Source organism: Ananas comosus, linkage group 14 (genome assembly GCF_001540865.1).
Source record: "Ananas comosus cultivar F153 linkage group 14, ASM154086v1, whole genome shotgun sequence".
Classification (NCBI taxonomy): Eukaryota; Viridiplantae; Streptophyta; class Magnoliopsida; order Poales; family Bromeliaceae; genus Ananas; species Ananas comosus.
This window is the reverse complement of record NC_033634.1, coordinates 6,861,893-6,883,367: the sequence shown is the minus strand read 5'-3', so window position 1 is coordinate 6,883,367 and position 21,475 is coordinate 6,861,893. Positions and strand designations below refer to the sequence as shown.

Here is a 21,475-nt window from a genome sequence, read left to right as displayed (position 1 = left end):
ATAAATAAACATTTTTTTCTTGGAGGCTAGAAGAGAGAGAGAGAGACTCACAGTAGAGCTAGGTTCAAAACCACTAGAGATGATGTTGCCCGGCCTAGAGAGAAGTTTGTCAACATCTCTCCATCTGCCTTTAGTTGCAAGGTCCGCCATTCTCGCCGGTGCACAAAATAAAAGCGTAGGCCTCCCACACCACTTGACTCTCTCCCGTTGTGAAGGGAAACTATGGCAGTAGTATGAGTTCTCATGGAATGACACATTCCATACAAAAAGAAAGCACCTCTTACCATAAATCGGCAATTTGGCATTTAAAAAAACAACTGAATAGAGCATGCACCATATTTAAAATGCAAAAATTCATATTAAAATCCTATTGATAAGACATTAGCTTAATTGAACTCCAACTAGCATTTTCCTCCAAAATTTAATAAATGCTAGCACTCAAATCAGTCTTCAAATTTGCATAGTTGTTCTTCAGCATTTCTCTCTACAACACTTGTACACTACATCAATAATTTCTACCTATTTCTATCCCTGCAATGTGATGAAATACCAAAAGGGTATGTTTGGTGAGATTGGATAGGATAGCAAGAACAGGATTGGACAGGATTGAATTGGGTAGGATTGGATATATATATAATTCCAATCTTGCATTTGCTGTAACACAGGATTAGTAAGGATTGGATAAATTAATTTTATTCCTATGTATGGTGTAGAATTTTTTATAAACTCTTCCTCCTACCCACCTCCCCTTGCCCCTAAACCCCTACTCCACATCCCCATACCACCCTTGCCCCCCTAAAAAAAAAACGCCCTCACTGTTTCTCACCCAATTAATCACTTTTAAAGGGAAAAAACAATCTCACGGCATTAACGATGCTTGTATTAATAATTGCATACAAATAAACATACACAAAATGGCTAAACAATAATACATTAATAAAAAGAAGCTTACCTAAATACACACAAGTATAATAAGATTGCTAAATAATGGTCAACAAATTGAAAGTTGTTATAAATGGAGGAAAAACTTCAAATAGCCAAATTTAACAAAAAAACTAATAATATTTCAACATATTATACTACTCCAACCCAGATTTATTCAAATTAGCAAACCTCGCTACAACCATTCCATAACAACATGATGGCGTCTTCCAACAGGCTAATAGCCTAATAAGAAAGCTTAAATTGCAACAATCATAACTATTATAAAACTATAACAAAAAGCTTGAGTTAATTGCCGTGCTACTTTCCACTAAGCTAGTTTACACTCCTAAACCAAGAAATCTGAAAATGAACCTGCATAAAAAATAGTTTAGTTTAATAAACATTATTGGATTAGAAGCCATTGATTAAAAAAAAATAGTGTGGTCTTGATCATTTGGCATTGGCAAACATTTTACTGAGCTTAAGGTTATTTTATTAAGCTCTCCATTGAATTTAGTTAGGTTTTAGCCTTTTAGGACAATACTTTTGTCTACATGATTTATTCACCTATCAGAAAAGTACAAAAAAAGTTTCAAACTCTCTACAGCAATTTCAGTGGCAAACTTCAGAACAATTTAAGTTTTAAACTCCCTATGAGTAGTTTCAAACTCTTTATGCTAGCTTAACTATGCTACCTTTTCTCACTTTCTTCAATTACAAACACCTTAGAATAAGGTAGCTATCAAAATAAAGTCCTTTGTGCATATAAATTGGCATGGAGAAAACTATATGTAACCAAAATATTCAATTCAAAATCCAATTATTTGTTTAATTGGCTGTAGAAACCAGACGTGAAATCCGAACTTCAGTAATTGTAAAAAATGGAACACTCTAAGTTTAGTGCCATATGGAGTAATTAAGTCAGTAATTGACTGTATTTATATACAAGTCATACTTTACATTTTAAGATTTGAATACCTAGAAAATTGAAGTAGTTCTCAAGCACATTGTAGTGTGGTTTGGATAGAAACAAGGAAAAAAAAGTAAATTTGCTATACCTTGATAAAGCTATTCAGGATTTTGTTAATCAACTCTTTACTACAGCATTTCCCTTTTTCTTTTCCTTTTTTGGTAACTTGAGATTGGCAAATTACTGTTTTCTTTTTTAACAACTCTCTTTCTCCATAGGCATCTCAACTGCACATCTTCTACTACAACCACAACCTTCGCATACATCTATTATCCCGTCTTCTTAAATATATAATAGGACAAAATTGCAATTGACCGTTAAGCCATTGTTTGGGCTCATTCCAAATCCATTTTCAATGGAAAAAAGAAGAACCAAGTTGTCCATATCTACAATGCATATGCCTTGATTGCCTTCTTAGTATAAATACTGCTGCATCCTTACATTCACAAGGATATCTGTACATTGTCACTAAATCAATTTCACAGGGACAGTAAAATGTAGAGTTCATTTGCAACTCCTATTCTAGGAGAGAGTTTATCAGTTAAAATTGTTTGCTACATATTTGCTTTAGTAAACCCTAACCCTCTTCATTATCGAATTGCAACAGTCTCTTCTCCATCCAACCTATTCATTCTGGTCAATATCTATTCATCAGATTATGCCCAATAGTCTGTCCTTTCGAAGCGATTGCTTCGTTATTTAACATTTTGGTCTCTTCATTAATTAATCACCTTCCGTCAACCAATTGGTTCTTCTTTTTCGATACTAAAATATAATCTTCTTACTAACCTGTCACCAGTGTTTGAAAAGGTGCAAGGCGCAGAGAGGCGCAAGACTCTCCTGGAGCCTAGGCGTGAGGCGCATTGCGAGGCACGCGCCTCAAGAAGGCGAGGCGCACATTTACTAAGCCTAAATTAATTTAATGTTCTACATTAAAAAACCCCAAAATAACTATCAAAAAGTAAAGAAAACACATGCATATAGTTTAATTTGATGTTCTCGCTAACGCTACTGCTGCTTCTCGTTTTCTTGCTGCCGCTGCTGCTGGTTGTTTGTTCTGGTCACCTCTGGTTTGCTACCGCTGCTTCTTGCTGCTAGCACAGCTGCTGTTGGATGCTCAACAGGAAAAGAATGTGGGAGAATAAGAGAAGGAGAGAAGGGGGCGAGCGGCTAATTTTTTTAGGGGTTTTTGGGTTTCTTTTAAGATTTTTTAAGTATCTTATCGGATTTAAAGTATAAGATGCAAATTCAAAACCCCACAATTCGAAAACTAGAATTTTTTTGGATTTCTTTTAAGATTTTTAGGTATCTTATCGGGTTAAAGTATAAGAAGCAAATTTAAAAGCCGACAATTGGAAAACTTGAACAAAAAATCTTAAATATTGCGAGGCGCATGCCTCAAGCGCGCCTCGCCTAAGGCGCGCGCCTCAGGTACGAGGCACACTCCTCAGTAATAGCGCCGCGCCTCGCTATTGCTGAGCCGTTGAGGCCGACGCCTCGTGCCTAGGCGCCGAGGCTCGCGCCTCAAGCGCACCTTTTCAAACTATGGCTGTCACTGATATCTATATATGCATTTTAATTGATCTTTTTCCTAGGCCTATTGCTTCACCCTCTTCGTTTCAGAAAAGACGGCAAGTTTGCAGGAATATATTTGCATTTGTCACTAAATCAATAGGATCAAATCTGCCTAAATGTTTAATAACCAAGCAACCGCTCCGATCAAGCAACTCATTACTAAGGCTTAGTTTGGTATTGAGGCCTATCTAACGCTATTCGATAAAATGAAGTTGAGAAAAAAGCATATAGGGATATGCTTCTGCGTTCTCCGGTGGGACCGCAGAAAATATATCGTAACCGACTCATCGTGATATGCGGAACGCAATATTACATACGAAAACAAACATGATATTTTTCCAACGTACTTTCTCACCGCACATAACGCAATCTCCCCGCAATCCTGAACGAAGCATAAATCTATCAACTGCAATTTGACATGTGGCGCATAATTCTGATTTAAATTTGTCCATCACAATCAAAATTACAATCACAAACAACAACACCACAAAATTAAGCACAAACATGACAAAATTGGAGCATACGATTCCACACCTGAGCGAGTGATTGGCATAGTTAGTTAATTCAGATTCGGCAAAAATCCGGTACGGGTATAATATGAAATTATGAATAAAATACATATCCTAATTTTAAAATTCGTTGAAAAATATGGCTAAAAAACAGATTCGCCAATTATTCGGATACGTGATTTATATGGATATTATACGTTCACCAATTAAAAATTCGGGATCAAAAATTTGGCTATTAAATTAAGTTTTTTCCCTCTAGATTTATGCTATTAGCATAAATACCCATAATTCTTAACAATATAAAAACAAAGAGCTACAAAATTAAGCATATTAAGTTAAAAAAATAATAGCAAACTATGTTACGCCCCACAATATGTAAATAATCAAGCAAGTAAGAGATTAAGATAGTCCATATTTAAATATAAAACATACAGGGTTCACATACAAGCATAGTTGGAAATTAAATACAAGATAAAGCTTGCACTCTGCATAGTGCATACTAACATATCTGAAGTCTAAACAGTAAACAAATAAAAGATAATTAACCCCACTCCATTGGTTCTGAGTCTTCAGACAACAGCAAACAACTTAATGGATGTAAGTATGTAACAACTACTTAATTAGGACTAATATAGAAATATGCAGTTTAGAGGAAGAGAAGGATGCTTTGGGCAAAAGAAAAACACAACAGCAACAATATCAACAATATATATAAGAGAAAACTGCTATAAATAGAAATCAAGATTAACTAGAGAGAAAAAACCAATATTGCTAGGATTCTAAAAATTTGGCACTTAACATGCAGATAATAGCAAATATTAACTCCACTCATAGTCATGGAAAATAAGAATTTGTAGTTCTGTACCAGATGAAGTGGGCGTGCGGCAGTGGGACAGCGGGACTCGGAAGCAGATTGCGAGTGGCGCGCGGCGAAGCGGGGGGTTCCGGTGGCGAGCGGCGCGCGGCCGGGGTGGTTCCAAACTTCCGATGGTGAGCAGCGCTCGGCTTCGCGGGGGGTTCCGGTGGCGAGCGGCGAGCGGCGCGCGGCAGTGGTGGTTCCGAGCTTCCAATGCTCGGCCTCGCGGGGGTTCCGTTGGCGAGCGGCGCGCGGCCGGGGTGGTTCCGAACTTCCGATGCTCGGCCTCGCGGGGCGTTCCGATGGCGAGCGGTGCGCGGCCCCGGGCGAGGAGGGTTCTAAAGAACCCGATCCTCGACGTCGAGCGCCGTGTGGCCCTGCCGGGGCTTCCGACGGCGATCGGCGAGCGGCCGGAAGGGAAGGGGGAGGGGAAGGGATGGGGGCGGAGGCAGGGGCGAGAAGCTAGGGCAAAAGTTTTAAGCGAGTGCTTTTTCTTTTTCTTCCGTTTCGAGCGACCGTGCGAAGACGAGCCAACTGTCACGAACCTAGGGTCGGTTTGGTTTCACCAAACACGTAAAATTGTGAAAAAAAAAAAAAAAAAAAGNGAGCTAACTCTTATTCGGCTCGTTAATAAATAAACCAAACATGATTTAAATTTTTCGGATCGATATTTTAACGAACCAGCTCATATTCGGCTCGTTTAATAAACGAATAAGTCGGTGTTTGGATTAGCTTCTCAGAAGTGATTTTGGACTCAAAAGTAATTTTTAGCTTAATAGACCATTTGGCAATCTCATTTTCAGAATTTGGTTCTTATATTTAACATCAATTTTATTATTTTCAAGTCCCAAAATTAGAAGCAGCTAAAATTTGCTTCTTGCAATCTGATTCTGATTTTAGACTTAAATTTTAAAATTTTATTTTAATTTTGAATTCAAATTTTAAATTTTAAATTTAAATTCAAAATTTTAAATTTAAAGTTTAAATTTTTATGAGTCAATGACTCAGTTCCACTCAGCTCGTTGGCAGTTTTAACTAAGAATTTAAGTGCAGTGGTACGGAGTCGTGTTGGAAACTTGCAAGTACGGTATGGCATGATGTGTGCCGAGCCATGCCGATACATGCCTGTCAAAAAAATTCTTGTGTGCCGACACATAATAGTATGAAATATTTATTTTCTTTAGTAACAAAATATTCTAACTAATTATTATATTTTTTTATTATATATATTATATATTATTTTTATTATTAAAATATATTATATATTATCTATAAAATATAATGAATCCTTATGGATTTCAAGCCCTCTCCGCAATTCATGGAAAAAGTGGAGCCCTCCCGTTTCTAAACCTACAGAATTATTCTCTTAATTAATGAAGCATACATTCTCTTTCTTCTTAATTAAAATATTAGTGGAGCCCATATTCTCTCTCTTTTAATTAAGGTGGCATTAATTTTCTTCTAAATGCTTCTTACATTACTCTTCTCTATTCATCTGCCCCTTAATCGATCTCCTTTCTCTTTTTTTTTCTTTTTTTTTTTTTTGTCCAACCATTCGCCTCCTCTTCTGTCTAATCTCTCCTCTTCTGTTATTTAAATTTTTACAATATAAAATATAATGAATTCTCATAGATTTCAAGCCCTCTCCGCAATTCATGGAAAAAGTGGACCCCTCCCCTTTCTAAACCTACAGAATTATTCTCTTAATTAGTGAGCCTAAATTCTCTTTCTTCTTAATTAGGATGTTAGTGGAGCCAATATTCTCTCTCGTTTAATTAAGGTGGTATTAATTTTCTTCTAAATGCTTCTTACATTACTCCTCTCTATTCATCTGCCCCTTCATCTCTTTTCTCTTAATTTTTTTTTCTTTTTTTTGCCCGACCATTCGCCTCCTCTTCTGCCTAATCTCTCTTCTTCTATTATTTAAATTTTTACAATATATTTTAAGAAAATTATCATGATGAATGTATATATTCGGGTGAAATATTACATTTTTATAAATTAAAAAATATTGTTTTTTTTCTTGAAAAGAAAAAAATCTCTCCTAATTTTATTTTATTTTAATTACTATTTTTTTAAAAAAAATTGATTTTTATGTATAAACAAAAGCAATCGGAGCCCACTATAATTCGTCAAGTAATAAAACCAACCCCAACAAAATCACCTCTGGTTTTTATTTTTTTTCCTCCTCTTTTATTCACTACAATAGAATTAGGTTATAGGGACACATGTTTGAGACACTTTTGAGTAAGTATCTCATTTATGCTAAAACTTAAAAACATATCTACTAATGCCTAAATATAAAGCCCAATCCAACCAAAAATAAAAGATTACTCTACTCAACCCACCACACCCAGTCCATTTGGCCCGATTACAAACAGAAAAGAAAAAAAAAAGAAAAAGCAATTACCATCTTTTCTTCTCTCTTCACTCAATCCACTGAAATTCTAGACAAAGAGCCTTTACTGTCGTCCTCCTCCGTCACCGTAGCCAACGAGATAGAGTTTCGGCGGTTGCTAAATACTTAAATAAGTGTTGGTAAATTAGCAGCACTCTTTTAGGTTATAGCGACACTCTTTAACTGTCACTATATACCTAGCGACCCCACATATAGCAACACTTTTTAAAAGTGTCGGTAATTTTAGCTAGCAGCACTTTTTTGACATGTACCTACATTTAAAAGTGTCGCTATACACCGTTTTTGTTGTAGTGATTCTTACATTAAATTATGTTTTTTTTAATTCCTATCAACAGATTTTATTCTCTTATAGTTTATTTTTTTGTTTTCTTTCTTTGTTCTCCATTAGATTATATTTTTATTATAAAAAATTTTTTAATATATTTTTTATATTATTAACCAATCAAATATTAATTATTTTCTACTATATTTTTATATTTTTATTTATATATTTAATTATAATTTATTATAATTTTTATCCGCCGCATCGCGCGGATTTCTACACTAGTATTATATTATTATACAATAAATTATCATGCCTAAATTCTATGTGGATGCATCCTCTTAATTTGAGTGAGATGGGACCCTAAGCTATTTCTTTTCTTCTCTAAAAAATTTATATTTATTTATATTTTTTTATTTATATATGAATTTTAATTCCTAAATCCTATGTAGATGCACCCCTTTAATTTGAGGGAGGTGGTACACTGAACTATTTCTTTTCTTCTCTAAAAAATTTATATTTATTTATATTTTTTTATTTATATATGAATTTTAATTCCTAAATCCTATGTAGATGCACCCCTTTAATTTGAGGGAGGTGGTACACTGAACTATTTCTTTTCTTCTCTAAAAAATTATATTTAGTCTATATTTTTTTTAATGACTCTTCACTTTTCGTTATATTTACTCACATTTACTTTCGTTCGCTCAGTGTCCCTTTGCCTAACGTCCATGAGAGGTGAGATAGGGAAGATGTTGAAACAAGATACTTCGTATCTATACCTATATATACCTATACATGAATTCTCATGCCTAAATTCTATGTGGATGTACTCCCTTAATTTTAGGAAGGTGGGACTCTGAGCTATTTTTTTTCTCTAAAAAATCTATATCTATACTTCTATACTTCTATATACTTATATATGAATTCTCATATCTAAATCCTACGCGGATGCACCCCTTAATTTGAGAGAGATGGACCCTAAGCTATTTCTTTTCTTCTCAAAAAAATTGTATTTAATCTAATTTTTTCTAACAACTCTTCACTTTTCGTTGTATTTATTCACATTTATTTCTTTCTTTCAATGCCTCTTGGCCTACTGTCCATAAAAGGTGAGATCGGAGAGATATTGAAACAATTTACTTCGTATATAAAAATCACCACCCACCTCTCCACCTTCACCCAACCTCATTAATTTAGAAAATTCCTCTTAGTTAATTAATTTCAATAGACGCACTAGCTACCTACCATCTTTCGGTTTTATCCATTTTTTTTATTTAGTGATTAATTGAGGAATTTGATGATGTTTATTCTTTCTCTCTAAATAAGTATATTTTTTTATTATATATATATATATATATATTTAATTTTTATGTTGTTGGTTTTATATTATTATATATAATATTGAAGATGTATAATATTTGTACTTAAATTTGTATTATATAGTTATACGAAGGAGGTGCTTCCCCCTTCTCTAATGGTCATCGAGAACAAGAAATATCGGCTAGGATATAAAGTTGCCGGAAAAAGGGTTGAAAGCGTTATGGTACCTCACGAAATCGTCGGCGTCGGCAGAGAATACCCTAGTGAGCCAATTTTTCTTCTCCTATTGTTCTTTCTATCTTTCGTTATTTTTTATTGAAATATAATTCCATTCTAAAAGTTTTAAGGTGTTTTTCATATTATTTAATTCAATCAAATATTGTTATATCCTATTTTTTTCTTTTTTATATTCTATATTTATTTATTTAATCTATAAATTTTACTAAAAAATTTTTATCCACTGCATCGCGTGGATTCCTAAACTAGTATAATATTATATAACAACATATTTAAATAAAAATAAAATATTATATATATATAGCATCCTCCTAAATCATATTTTTTTAGCACAAAGTTTTCGTTTTCCGCTCGAAGATAGCAAAAAAATGAAAAAGCATAGTTTTTTGAGAATCTGTAAAAAAAAAGAAAAAAAAAAAAAGAAGTCGAAAAAAAAAATTTACAAGCAACCAAACAATAGAGAATTATTTTTTCCAACGAAAAAATTTTTTTGGAGTGATTTTACGGGAATCCAAACACACCCGCGTTTTTGCTCGCAAAGCTCGCGCGACGCCCACGTTTCTCTGCAAAGATGGACAAGCCTTTGTCCCTTTTGCTAGCCCAAACCTTCGTGTCCTACGACTAAGTATGCAAAGGAAAGAAAAGAGAGGAATAGAGGTTAACCGAAAAAAACTAAGTACTCTCAATTATTCAAAAAAGAGGATTACAATACATACACACTCTTTTGTGTATTTTGGCCTTAGCCACACTCACTATTTATAGGCCTAAAGATATAATGAACCTAGCTATCATAACTACCCACTAACTCATACATAATGAGCCCTCATAAAAGGTAAGCCCAAGAGCCTCTCCTATAACTCTTAGCAGTTTTTTTCCTAAGGGTGGGGCATAATGGCAACAGTTTTATGACCCTTCATTCTCCCACAATGTGTTGGCTTCGGGTGTCACGCCCGGATACCAGCGGAAGCATATCCGGCACGTGCACAGATCCGCCATACACCTGCAGTATATAAGGCGTCTACAAGAAGCAAAACGATAGGAAGTAAAACAAAGAAAGTCCTATCCTGATATCAGAGCAAAGTATAAGTCGATATACTATCAGCAAAAGGGCAAAGAGTGTACAATCCAAAACTCAACTAAAAGATGAAAGTATCACAACTATAAATTCTGATTCCAATAACACATATACATATACAGGGTATCCAAAAAGAATAGGTACAACGGTGGTCTCTCTATACATAGGGACATCACCCTCGGCCGTAGCCCGAGTAACAAGGTGATCGACTAGCACGCTCCTAGTAGTCCCTAGCTAGGCGCGACTCCNCAAGCAGAAAAAGCTGATTTCGCCCAATCAATGCACTTTCTTGCTTTTAGCCATCCAATCACTCCCAAACTTGTCCAAAAACTTGTCTAAGTCCTTTAGAACATGTAGGATACTTCCCCATTGCATTCCTCACTCTCGAACTCCGCAAATTGCTGACGTTCCGTATACTATAATACAGTAAGTTCAGGAATCGCTTCGACGACGCACTTTCTTGCATCCAAAAGTTTAATAGCTCTCAAAATTGGCCCAAAACCACATTTACAACAATTAGAACTTGTGGGCACATGCCACTTCTCAACCCCACTTTCCAACTTCACCAATTGTAAAGTTCAAGGTATTACATCGGGTCTCCTTGATAATTAGATTCAACCCATTTCAACTTGCGGAGTTGGGCCAAGGACCGGGCTGCGTAGAATTTTTCTAAATCCTTGACACTCTCCCCCACCTAATGCGCAGGGGTTCTCGTCGCGCGTTGCTTTTGGAACTCGTCGATGAGTACTTAGTATTGCCAAAGTGTATCCGCCTTCTCCCAACTAGCCTCGCCATAAGGAAGATTCTTCCACTTCACAAAGTACTCAGGACTCAGTGAAACTCCACATTGTCGAATGAGTCGAGTGTCTAGGATGGACTACGCTTGTTTGTCGAATGAAGTGACCATGGTCGTAGGTGCTTGCTGTGACACACCACAGCTCGAATCCTCTACGTCTTTGTGGTGCAGTTTCAGCCTGCTAACATGGAAGATGGGGTGAATTTTGAGGTTCATGGGTAGCTGCAATTTGTAGGCACCCTTGCCTACACGTTTGATGATGATAAATGGACCTTCATACTTGCGCAGCAGTCTCTTGTGCACCTTTCACAGGGCTTTGAACTACTGCGACTGAAACCTGACCATCACACGGTCTCACTCGGCGAACTCCCGAGGTTGACGCTTTTCGTCAACCCACTTCTTCATTCGTCGAGCTGTTTTCTCCAAGTTTGCCCTCGCAATTTCACCTTTTTCTGCAAGTTAGAGATAAATTGAAGAGCAACAAGGTTGTAGAACTGCTCTTCCGAAGTAGCTGTATGTGGGGCAAGCGACTGTCGCCCGATGGCTAGCTCAAGGGATTGCAGCTTGTAGACTCGTTGCGCTGCAAGTTGTAGAAAAACTGGGCGACATCCAAGTGATGCACCCAATCCTTCTAGTTGGCACTTACATAGTGCCGCAAGTACTCCGATAGAGCTTTCACCACTCTGTTTGCCCGTCCATTTGCGGGTGAAAATTGGTAGAAAAGAGCAAATCAGACCCCAAGATTTTGAACACCTCGGTCCAAAACTTGCCAGTAAACCTGGGGTCGCGGTAGCTCACAATGCTTGTGGGGATTCCCCAAAGCTTGACGATGTGGCTGACGAAAAGGAGTGCCATGTCTTCAGCCGTGCAACCAGTCGGTGCAGCGATGAAGGTCACATACTTAGAAAAATGATCAACCACCACCAAAATGGACCCAAGCTCCCCTACCTTTGGCAAGGTGGAGATGAAATCCACAGAGAGGCTCTCCCACGGATGGCTAGGCACAGGCAAAGGCTCGAGGAGTCCGCGAGGTCGCTGGTGCTCAACTTTGTCCTATTAAGACACCAAGTACGTTCGCACATAGGTCTCAACGTCTTCGTGCATCTGCGGCCAGAAGTAGGCGGCCTTGAGCAACGCCAGGGTCCGTTTCTGACCTGGGTGGCCTGCCCACTTGGAGTCATGACACTCCTTTATAAGCTCGCGGTGAAGGTTGCCCCACTTGGGCAGGTACACCATTCTTCGGGCAATTCTCCTGCATATGCATTGTGAATAATAGAAATAAGAAAATTTCTAGTACTTTTTTTTCGGATGGATTATTAGGAGCTTCAAATGTATCACTTTGTTTAACAATACCTTTACCCGACTAATACTAACTCTGCACTTTTAGTGAAAAAAGAACAATTTTGGTAAGCTTTCCAGTTAGATATCTACAGAAGACAAACTCTTTACAGAACCAACTCAAGGTGTAAACATTCTTTCTAGCTACTGACAGGCAACTGCTGCTTTTACATGTTTAGATATTGCATTCGCCTATTTGCTTTCCAAATCTATCTCGTACTCGATTTCTCTATCGTCAACGTTTTCTCTTCTAAGCGAATACCACAGTATCATTTAGAATCGACTTGTCGAGTTTCGACATGTAACTTGCAACTAGGAGTTCATAGTTCTTTGGCAATATGCAGTAACTAGGGGTACACTGCTCCAAGTTTGAAGTGTTAAGCGGTTCTGAAGACTCCATAACTGCTCTCTTGAACACCATCGATCAACAAGATGCAACTTCAGGTCTAATTTACTCGTTTCTTGCATGCCTCTTACGCCCATGCTTTGGATCATCAACTTTGACTCTCTTAGCACCAATCGTTGCGCACGGTTATGCGACATGAGATGCAATATCACCATCAGAGCATATGGGTTTCCTATAAGCGTCAAGTAGAAACTCTCCTAAACTCCTTGAGCAAGGCTGGGTGGGCAAAAAAAAACACTACAACCTCTTCGCATAATTGATGGGCCGACATGCTTCGATCTCGATACATAGACAAGATATGCACGAAAGACGAGCAAATGTAGTTCTCGGAAAGCGATTCTTCAATTTGTTCAGGAAACTAGTGCATTTGTCCTGCATTTCACACTGTTTGACTCTCGGCAAAAAAGTGTTGAAACCGCTGATCAAATCCGGGTGGCTGTCGAGGAGTTCCTTCATGGCCGCGATAGTTGATTCAGATTCGATACTGTTGTGCTGATGGCCGGACATGAGTTTAATGAATTTTTCGTATGTTTCGCTTTGTTCGTTGAATCGAGCCTTCACGGAGTTCCTAAAGGAATAGTCAAAATTCGACACCTATTTTTCTGCATGGCATCCATCAAAATAGCCCGCTGCAGACAAATTAAACTGTTCTATCAAATCGGAGAGTTTCTTCTTGTCCGAGCTTTTTGCTGTAGCAAGATGAGGAGAGGAATCCATGACTTTAGTAAAAAGCTCTTTTCCTGGGGAGACTATGTTATTTATGTAAGAAAAAAGAAACACAAATTGATCAATTTGTGAAAACGAACGAGTTCATAATTGGAGGAAATTTATAATTGGATTCATTAACCTAGGGAGACTAGGATTTGGGAAGGAAAAAAAAAAGATCCAATCCGATTCCTTCTCTACAATTTGCTTAAATAAACTTATCTCTAATCAAATAAAAATATTTACTTTAGCAACTAGAAAATTCTAGTTGACTCGGTTGACAACTCTACTAGGAATTAGATTATCATAGAAAATTAAACTCTTCCAAAGAGGCCCCCCATAGTAATGAAAGTTGTGCAAAGGGCCCTTCAAAATTAAATATAAAATTGGAATCTAAATGCTCACAGTATAGTACCTTTTCTCCTGTATCTTTTATTTGTTTTCTATACTTTTTCATAGTCTAGGCACAGGCTCTAAAACAGAGTGAAAGATACAAATATCTACATCCATATCACGTTACTATCCAATAAAAATGGTACGAAAGCATAACTGTGAATTGGATTTTAAATTTTGGCCCACGATTTGGGTCAACACAAGCACTCCAAGTTTCGAAAAAATCAATGCAAGCGATCATTGGCATACGTGGCAAATCTTGATTGGCTTTAAATTGCCCAAAAATAAAAATTAGGGGTAAGAAATAATGTATTTTGCGTGCACTATAAATACAAGTTTACACCTTATGTCTTCTCCAGATCACTACAACAGAAGGGGTTTCTAGCTACTCTTTTTTTAAAACTTTATGACGCTATTAAGCATCGGAAAAATATCCACCGACGCAAAGAAAAGTGCCGACAGCAAAATGGCGACGTTTTGCGTGCGTCGGTTAGTTGCTACCGCTGCTCTCATGCGTCGTTAATTTAATTTTGGCGACGTTCCGACATGTCCCCAAGTTCTAGGCTATTATAAAAATTTTTAAAATTTAATGAAGCTTTATACCGTCGGCACGTTTACCGACACATGCAAGCGTCGTCATCTGTAGACCTAAGCAAATTGCACTACAGGAACAGGCGCTTGTAGAGGCAGTTTTTAGCGATCGTAGAGGCGGTTTAAACTGCCTCTACGATTCATAGAGGCGGTTTCTGCAACCGCCTCTAGACTACCGCCGTAGATACCTCCTCTACATTGTAGAGGCGGTTTAAACCGCCTCTACAAATATTTATCTTTAGAGGCGGTCCAAACCACCTTTATAAATTTTAATCTATAGAGGCGGTCTAAATTGCCTCTATAAATATTATTATGCAGAATTAATGGTAGAGGCGGTTTCAACCGCCTCTATCCTACAGATGTAGTAAAAATTATATTAATATTTATATTGATATGCATTTATGAACAAAAAATTAAAAATTATTAACAAACATACTATCATAAATATTACCACAATCAAATATTACATTTCTCGCCAAAAAAATAAATAATATAATATTTAACAAAAAATAAATTAATAGCAGAAAACTTAGAACAATTCTCAACAAGCAACAACCCAACAACCCAAATTTTTAACATATGATCCAAAACACAATATTGTCATTCAATATATATCTAATAGTAGCAACACAACAAGCGGCAACCCAATTCTTTAACATATAATCCAAAACACAATATTGCCATTCAATATATATCAAATAGTAGCAACACAACAAGCTACAACCCAATTCTTTAACATATGATACAAAACACAATATTGTCATTCAATATATATCCAATAGTCTCTCTCAAATATATATATATATATATATATATATATATATATATATACAATAAGTCCGCTACTATACTATTGATAGTACCAAGCCTTGTACTATAGAGTTTCTAAAACCTTAGATCTACCTGTGATCATTTCCACCCGTTAGATTAATACTATTAAACCAATCGCACTGTACCACATCAACCGTAGGGGACCATATCATCCTAACCGCCACATCCTTTCATTCAACGGGCCAAAAACTCAATGAGTGAACAAAGGGGATTGAGTACTATAATAGTATAGGAGCATAATTCTTATGATATATATATATATATATATATATATATATATATATATATATCCAATAGTAGCAACACAAAATAGAATAAAGTTTAAATAGTTTTAAACATAGTCAACAATTGAGTTTTCACTACTTAATAAGATTTCAATAGTGCGATGGTTTTCTTTATTTCTGGGTTGATAACTTGCATTCGATGATTGATGATGATTTGGAGAGAATGCATCAACGGGATTAGTATTGCCACCCACAACCTAAAAAAAATCAAACAATAGAAAAATTGTTAATTATACTAAAATGCAAAACTATTCAAATATATTATTAGTAATAACTTACTATCAAATTGATATACCTCAGAATTGAGAACTCTATCTAATAATAGAGCTTTTATGCGATCCATTTCCGAGAGAAATGTATCCATTTTGTTTTCAATATGTTTCCCCCTTGAGCCTTTCTACCTCACTACAACAAAAACGGTCTATAGTGACACTTTTAAATGTAGGTACATATCAAAAAAATGCTGCTAGCTAAAATTACCGACACTTTTAAAAAGTGTTGCTATATGTGGGGTCGCTAGGTATATAGTGACAGTTAAAGAGTGTCGCTATAACCTAAAAAAGTGCTGCTAATTTACCAACACTTATTTAAGCATTTAGCAACCGCCGAAACTCTATCTCGTTGGCTGCGGTGGCGGAGGAGGACGACAGGAAAGGCTCTTCGTCTAGAATTTTAGTGGATTGAGTGAAAAGAGAAGAAAAGATGGTAATTGATTTTTCTTTTTTTTTTTTCTTTTCTGTCTGTAATCGGGCCAAATGGACTGGGTGTGGTGAGTTGAGTTGAGTAATCTTTTATTTTTGGTTGGATTGGGCTTTATATTTAGGCATTAGTAGATATTTTTTTAAGTTTTAGGATAAATAGGACACTTACTCAAAAGTGTCCCAAACATGTGTCCCTATAACCTAATTCTGTTGTAGTGCCTCCCCTGATTGTCTCCCACTTGATTCTCCCGTTATAGGCAAATTCATATGTTTCACACCATAATATGATCTCAACGTAGGGCCCAAGCCTAACCCTTTCACACATCCATTATGTTTAAGACCCATGACATCAAGAAAAGCATGACATCAAGAAAAGCCTTGTCTATTAGCTTGCTTGTATCAGATTCAGAACCTTGAGAAAGTTCAACAAATTTTCGACGTGCTGTATTCTATTAAACATTTGAGGGAAAAAAAAATGTTGATTAATATTCTACAAATCCTATGAATATTAAATATAACGACGAAGAAAAAAAATTCTACGCACCAAACTATTCTCCACATCCTTATTTACGAAATTTTTATTTTTTTTCTTATCGGTCACCTCCTAAAAATTTAGTCGATCAGGTTTTTTGCCAAAAACAATTTCCTATAACAAAAAGTAAATAATGACTTATAGATGATAAACAGACATAAATATCATATAAAATAAAATAATTTTTAATATCGAGTCATTACCATTTTTTTTTATTTTCTTGCATAACTTTTTCTACCCTATGTGTGGGTCATCTTTACCTTCTTTGCAGACGCAGAATTCAATTCACAAAGTTTCTGCAATAAAAAAAGATATTAATGTTAAAAATGAACATACTAATTTTGAAATAATTGGTATAAAAATCTTTTATACCTTACTATCCTCCGTGCACTAATGCGCTATTAGGCTAGTACACTGATCTCGGATCACACCAAGTGGCACGTTATTAACTAACTCTTGAATCAATTTATCTTCTGAAAAATATTCGCATCTTAGTTCGCTTTTATAGTTTCTCCACTTTTTGTTTAACGATGCTAACACCCAATGTCTTGTTCCCTTAGGATACCTAAACTTTGACTATTCATAAAATAAAAAGATTAGTGTTAAAACTATATTCTAAAAGTACAAATATAAAATTTAAAAGGAAGCAATAAGTGCAAATTAAAAAACCTCAATATGTTTTAGCATTTTTTTTTCTTAAATGGATTAAAAGCTTGGTTATCCCATCGCGGAATATTTAAAGGAGCAAATACTCCATTCTTTGCGACTACTCCTAAAAATGATCCAAGGATAGATCCAGCGTAGGTACAAGGAATCCCGTATTTATCAACTTCGACTTCAATTCTCTCTCTTTCAGGTAAGTTCTATACATCTGTCAATGTTGTACGCCCTCGCTTCTTACGCTAATTTTTATTGGCATCTGAAAATAAACTTAAAATTATTAAATTAAATACAAGGCCAAGTTTATATGCAACATAATTAAAAATTAATATTGCTTACCAATAATCCAAAGAAATGGCTCGTTTTGATTATTATTTTCAAACTCATTATCATTTGACTCTGTAAGAGGCTCTGACGAAGATGGCAACTGCTCCTCTCCTACTTGCTCTTGAACTTGAAACTCATTTTGTGAGGAAGAAATATTGCAATTGCGCAATCTTCTTGATCTTGATGTCATATTTTAATTATCCTATAAGTAATAATAAACAGAACAAAAAGATGAAATAATACTAATAAAACAATTAGTATAAATTAAGTATGCTAGTACAATGATCAACTTAAGCTTAGAAAGAAAATGTAACACATGCATTAGAAGAACTATTTTAATACTCCTATGAAATTATATTTCATCATGCCATCTTCGTTTACATCACATCGAATCCAGTTTGGGTGTTCATTCTCATTTAAATTTTCAATATATGAGAGCATTGTAAAGCATTGTCTGTCGAATCTTCACCCATGTCGAATAAGTCTCTCGGCTTGGTTCTCACAACTGCCACTCATTGGGCAGGTAGTCATAAGTAGTTCTATTTCATTTCCAAACAAGTATTGGTATTAACCTCCTTAAGGTTATATACCAGAGACCAATTCTCATCTCCGGGCACTTGTACATACAAAACTTGTTCGACTTGCGAGGAAAATACATAAGAATCATCTTTCAGCTCTGCACCTGTGTGTATTAAGCGACAAAAGTTCACAAGAGTATATCTAAATTCATCATGCTTAAGGCCCATGCTACGGTGAATATCAACCCAATCACATTTGAATAAGACAATCTTAAAACTTCCGTAATAGTTCAATTTAATAATATCCTTCAATCTTCTATAATAGTTTACACCGTCTGCTTCCGAAATATTAACAACACCACTATTTTGGATCCTTCTATTTTCTTCACGAGCTTTTGTATGGAATCTGAAACTATTGATAATAAATTCACTAAATCTCCTTGCAAATTTATTAGAGCCTCTAGCAAGGGCTTTGTAGAACGCAGCGGAAGTATTCGTTCGTACCTTTTGCGGAAGCAATTCGCGCTACAACGCGATGAGCCCGGATCGTAGAGATTGATTCACGTGTCCTTGGATCGTCCTTGAAGGTCTTCTAACGCTCCGAACTCACGGTGGATCGAACTACAAATGAGCACAATCGCAAATCCACCATTCAAGTCCCTCTAGAATAATAGGTTAATGGAGTATGTGGTATCTCTCTTTTGTGTTCCTATTCTTTCTCTTTTTCATTCTGTGTGTTCTGTTATGTGGGATCGCCCACATATTTATAAGGGATTCCAAAATCCTAATAGCGTAGGAGATAAGGCCAAATCGGTTATTAACTGTTATCCTAATATGATTAGAATTCATCTCTAATTAGCTTTCCAATTTAAAAGCGAGATTAATCCTAATCCAGTTAGATAACATAATAACGGTCGGATCGAGCCCAATCATGGGTGCACCCGATTCGATTTAACCGAATGCCAACAGGCTTGAATTTCTTTTGAAATAGTTGAATCATCTATTCTCGTAACCTATATCATAGAACATATTATTATATAATTTATTACTTCAAATAATATTAAATATTTTGTGACAAAAAGATATATACCTTGCTTTGTAACCACTCATGAAATCTTTTATTCACTAGTTTTTCTATCTCATGACTAGTGAGGAGTGCATGACGGCGTCATTTTCTTTTCTCTGAATCAATGAATTGTCTACATTTATATAAAATTATATCCTTCAATTTATCTATAAGTTTAAATAGTAAAGCGTAAATAAGAGGCGATTGACTTACAAGCGAAAAGTCTCAATGTTATCATAATGACGAAGTACATAACGATGTGCTTGAACCCATGCTTTTTCATCTAGTACAATATTTCAATCTTTCCAATAGGAATACCAGCGCTTGAAAATAAATAATTGGGCCGTGGCCCCGGTGGAAACAACCTCTATCTCGAGACGGCGGAACTCCTCCACAAGACGATCCTGGCTCGTGATTATGAAGAACAACTCAGCTGTAGGCTGTTTTCGGCTCAAGGCGTCCGCCACCGCGTTCGCCTTTCCCGGATGATACTGAATGGTGAGATCGTAGTCCTTCAAGAGCTCGAGCCAACGCCTCTGCCTGAGGTTCAACTCCTTTTGGGTGAAGAGGTACTTCAGGCTCTGATGATCAGGAAACTTCTCGCAGTGTGCCCCATATAGATAATGCCTCCACAGCTTAAGGGCAAATACTACCGCCGCGAGCTCTAGATCGTGAGTCGGGTAGTTTTTTTCAGACTCTTTCAACTGTCGAGAGAAGTAAGCAATACTCTTGCTGCATAAGCACACACCCCAAACTGACTCGTGAGGCGCGCAATAGACCACGAAGTCCTCACTAGGCCGCGGCAGAGTCAGAACGGGTGCGCAGGTCAGTCTATCTTTCAGCTCATCGAAGCTCTACTGACACTGCGTAGTCCACTAAAATCTTTCTTTTTTTCTGGTAAGCCTGTTCAGCGGTGCGGCAATCTTGGAAAAGCCCTCGATGAATCGTCGATAATAACCCGCCAAACCCAGAAAACTCCTAACTTCAGTTATCGAAGTTGGTTCAGGCTACTCGACTACCGAGGCTATCTTCTTTGGATCCAACGTAATGCCTGATAGAGTCACAATATGCCCAAAGAAAAATACCTCGCGAAGCCAGAACTCGCACTTTTTGAGCTTAGCATATTACTTGTGCTCTCGAAGTATCTGCAGTACTCGCCGGAGGTAATCCTCGTGCTCCTCATCAGTCCGCAGGTAGATCAGGATGTCGTCAATGAAGACCACGACAAACTGATCCAAGTATGCCCGAAAGACCCTGTTCATCAAATCCATAAAGGCTGCCGGGGCATTGGTAAGCCCGAATGGCATCACCGTAAACTCGTAATGGGCGTAACGAGTTCGGAAGGCTGTCTTCGGTATATCCTCAGCTCGGATCTTAAGCTGATGATACCCGGACTGCAAGTCAATCTTAGAGTATATCGACGATCCCTGAAGCTGATCGAAAAGATCGTTAATCCAGGGCAGTGGATACTTGTTCTTCACTGTGACCTTGTTGAGCTCCCGGTAGTTGATGCATAGCCACAGATTACCGTCATTCTTTTTCACAAAAAGGACAGGGGCACCCCAGGGAGACACGCTAGATCTGATGAAACCTTTCTCCAGAAGATCCTTAAGTTGAGCCTTCAGCTCTTTCAGCTCAGCGAAGGCCATGCAGTAGGTGGCCTTCGAGATCGGTGCCGTACTAGGAACTAGCTCGATGAAGAACTCGATCTCCCGGTCCAGAGACATTCCTGGAAGCTCTGCTGGGAAGACATCCGGGAATTCCCGGACTACTGGAATCTCCTCCAAAGGTGGTGCAGCTCGGCGGGTGACATCCACCGAAGCCAGGTAGGCCACACATTTGGCATTTATAAGTCTCTTAGCTCTAGCAGAAGAAATAGTCGTGGCAAAGTAGGAGCTTTTACATTCTCGATAGACAAATACTTCTTCGCCAGGCCCGCTAAATATCACCATCCTTCGCTCACAGTCGATAGTAGCGTGGTGCCTGGTGAGCCTGTCCATGCCAAGCACCACGTCGAAATTCTTCATCAGAAGTACCACCAGATTCGCCAGGAAAGACCGGTTATCCAAATTGACAGGGTACGACAAGATGCACCGATCTGCTACTAGGTCACCTTCAGGCGTCTCAATCCGGAGTGACACATCGAGTGGACGTGAGGAAAAGCCATGCTCACATGC

General features: G+C 37.1%; 1 protein-coding gene across 7 annotated transcripts in view; it reads right to left on the bottom strand.

Moving 5' to 3' along the window:
- Positions 1–5,365, bottom strand: part of LOC109720130 (NEDD8-activating enzyme E1 catalytic subunit) — a 33,707-nt gene extending 28,342 nt beyond the window's left edge. For 3 of the 7 annotated variants that reach the window (XM_020247013.1, XM_020247015.1, XM_020247014.1), the window contains exons 1-2: positions 4,844–5,365; positions 52–220 (exon numbers count right to left, since the gene is read on the bottom strand). In XM_020247013.1, coding sequence (XP_020102602.1) covers positions 52–150 — 99 coding nt within the window. In that variant the 5' untranslated portion in view covers positions 151–220; positions 4,844–5,365. Of the gene's footprint in view, positions 1–51; positions 241–4,843 lie in introns of all 7 variants that reach the window. The other 4 variants (XM_020247016.1, XM_020247018.1, XM_020247017.1 and 1 more) reach the window with 4 other exon arrangements.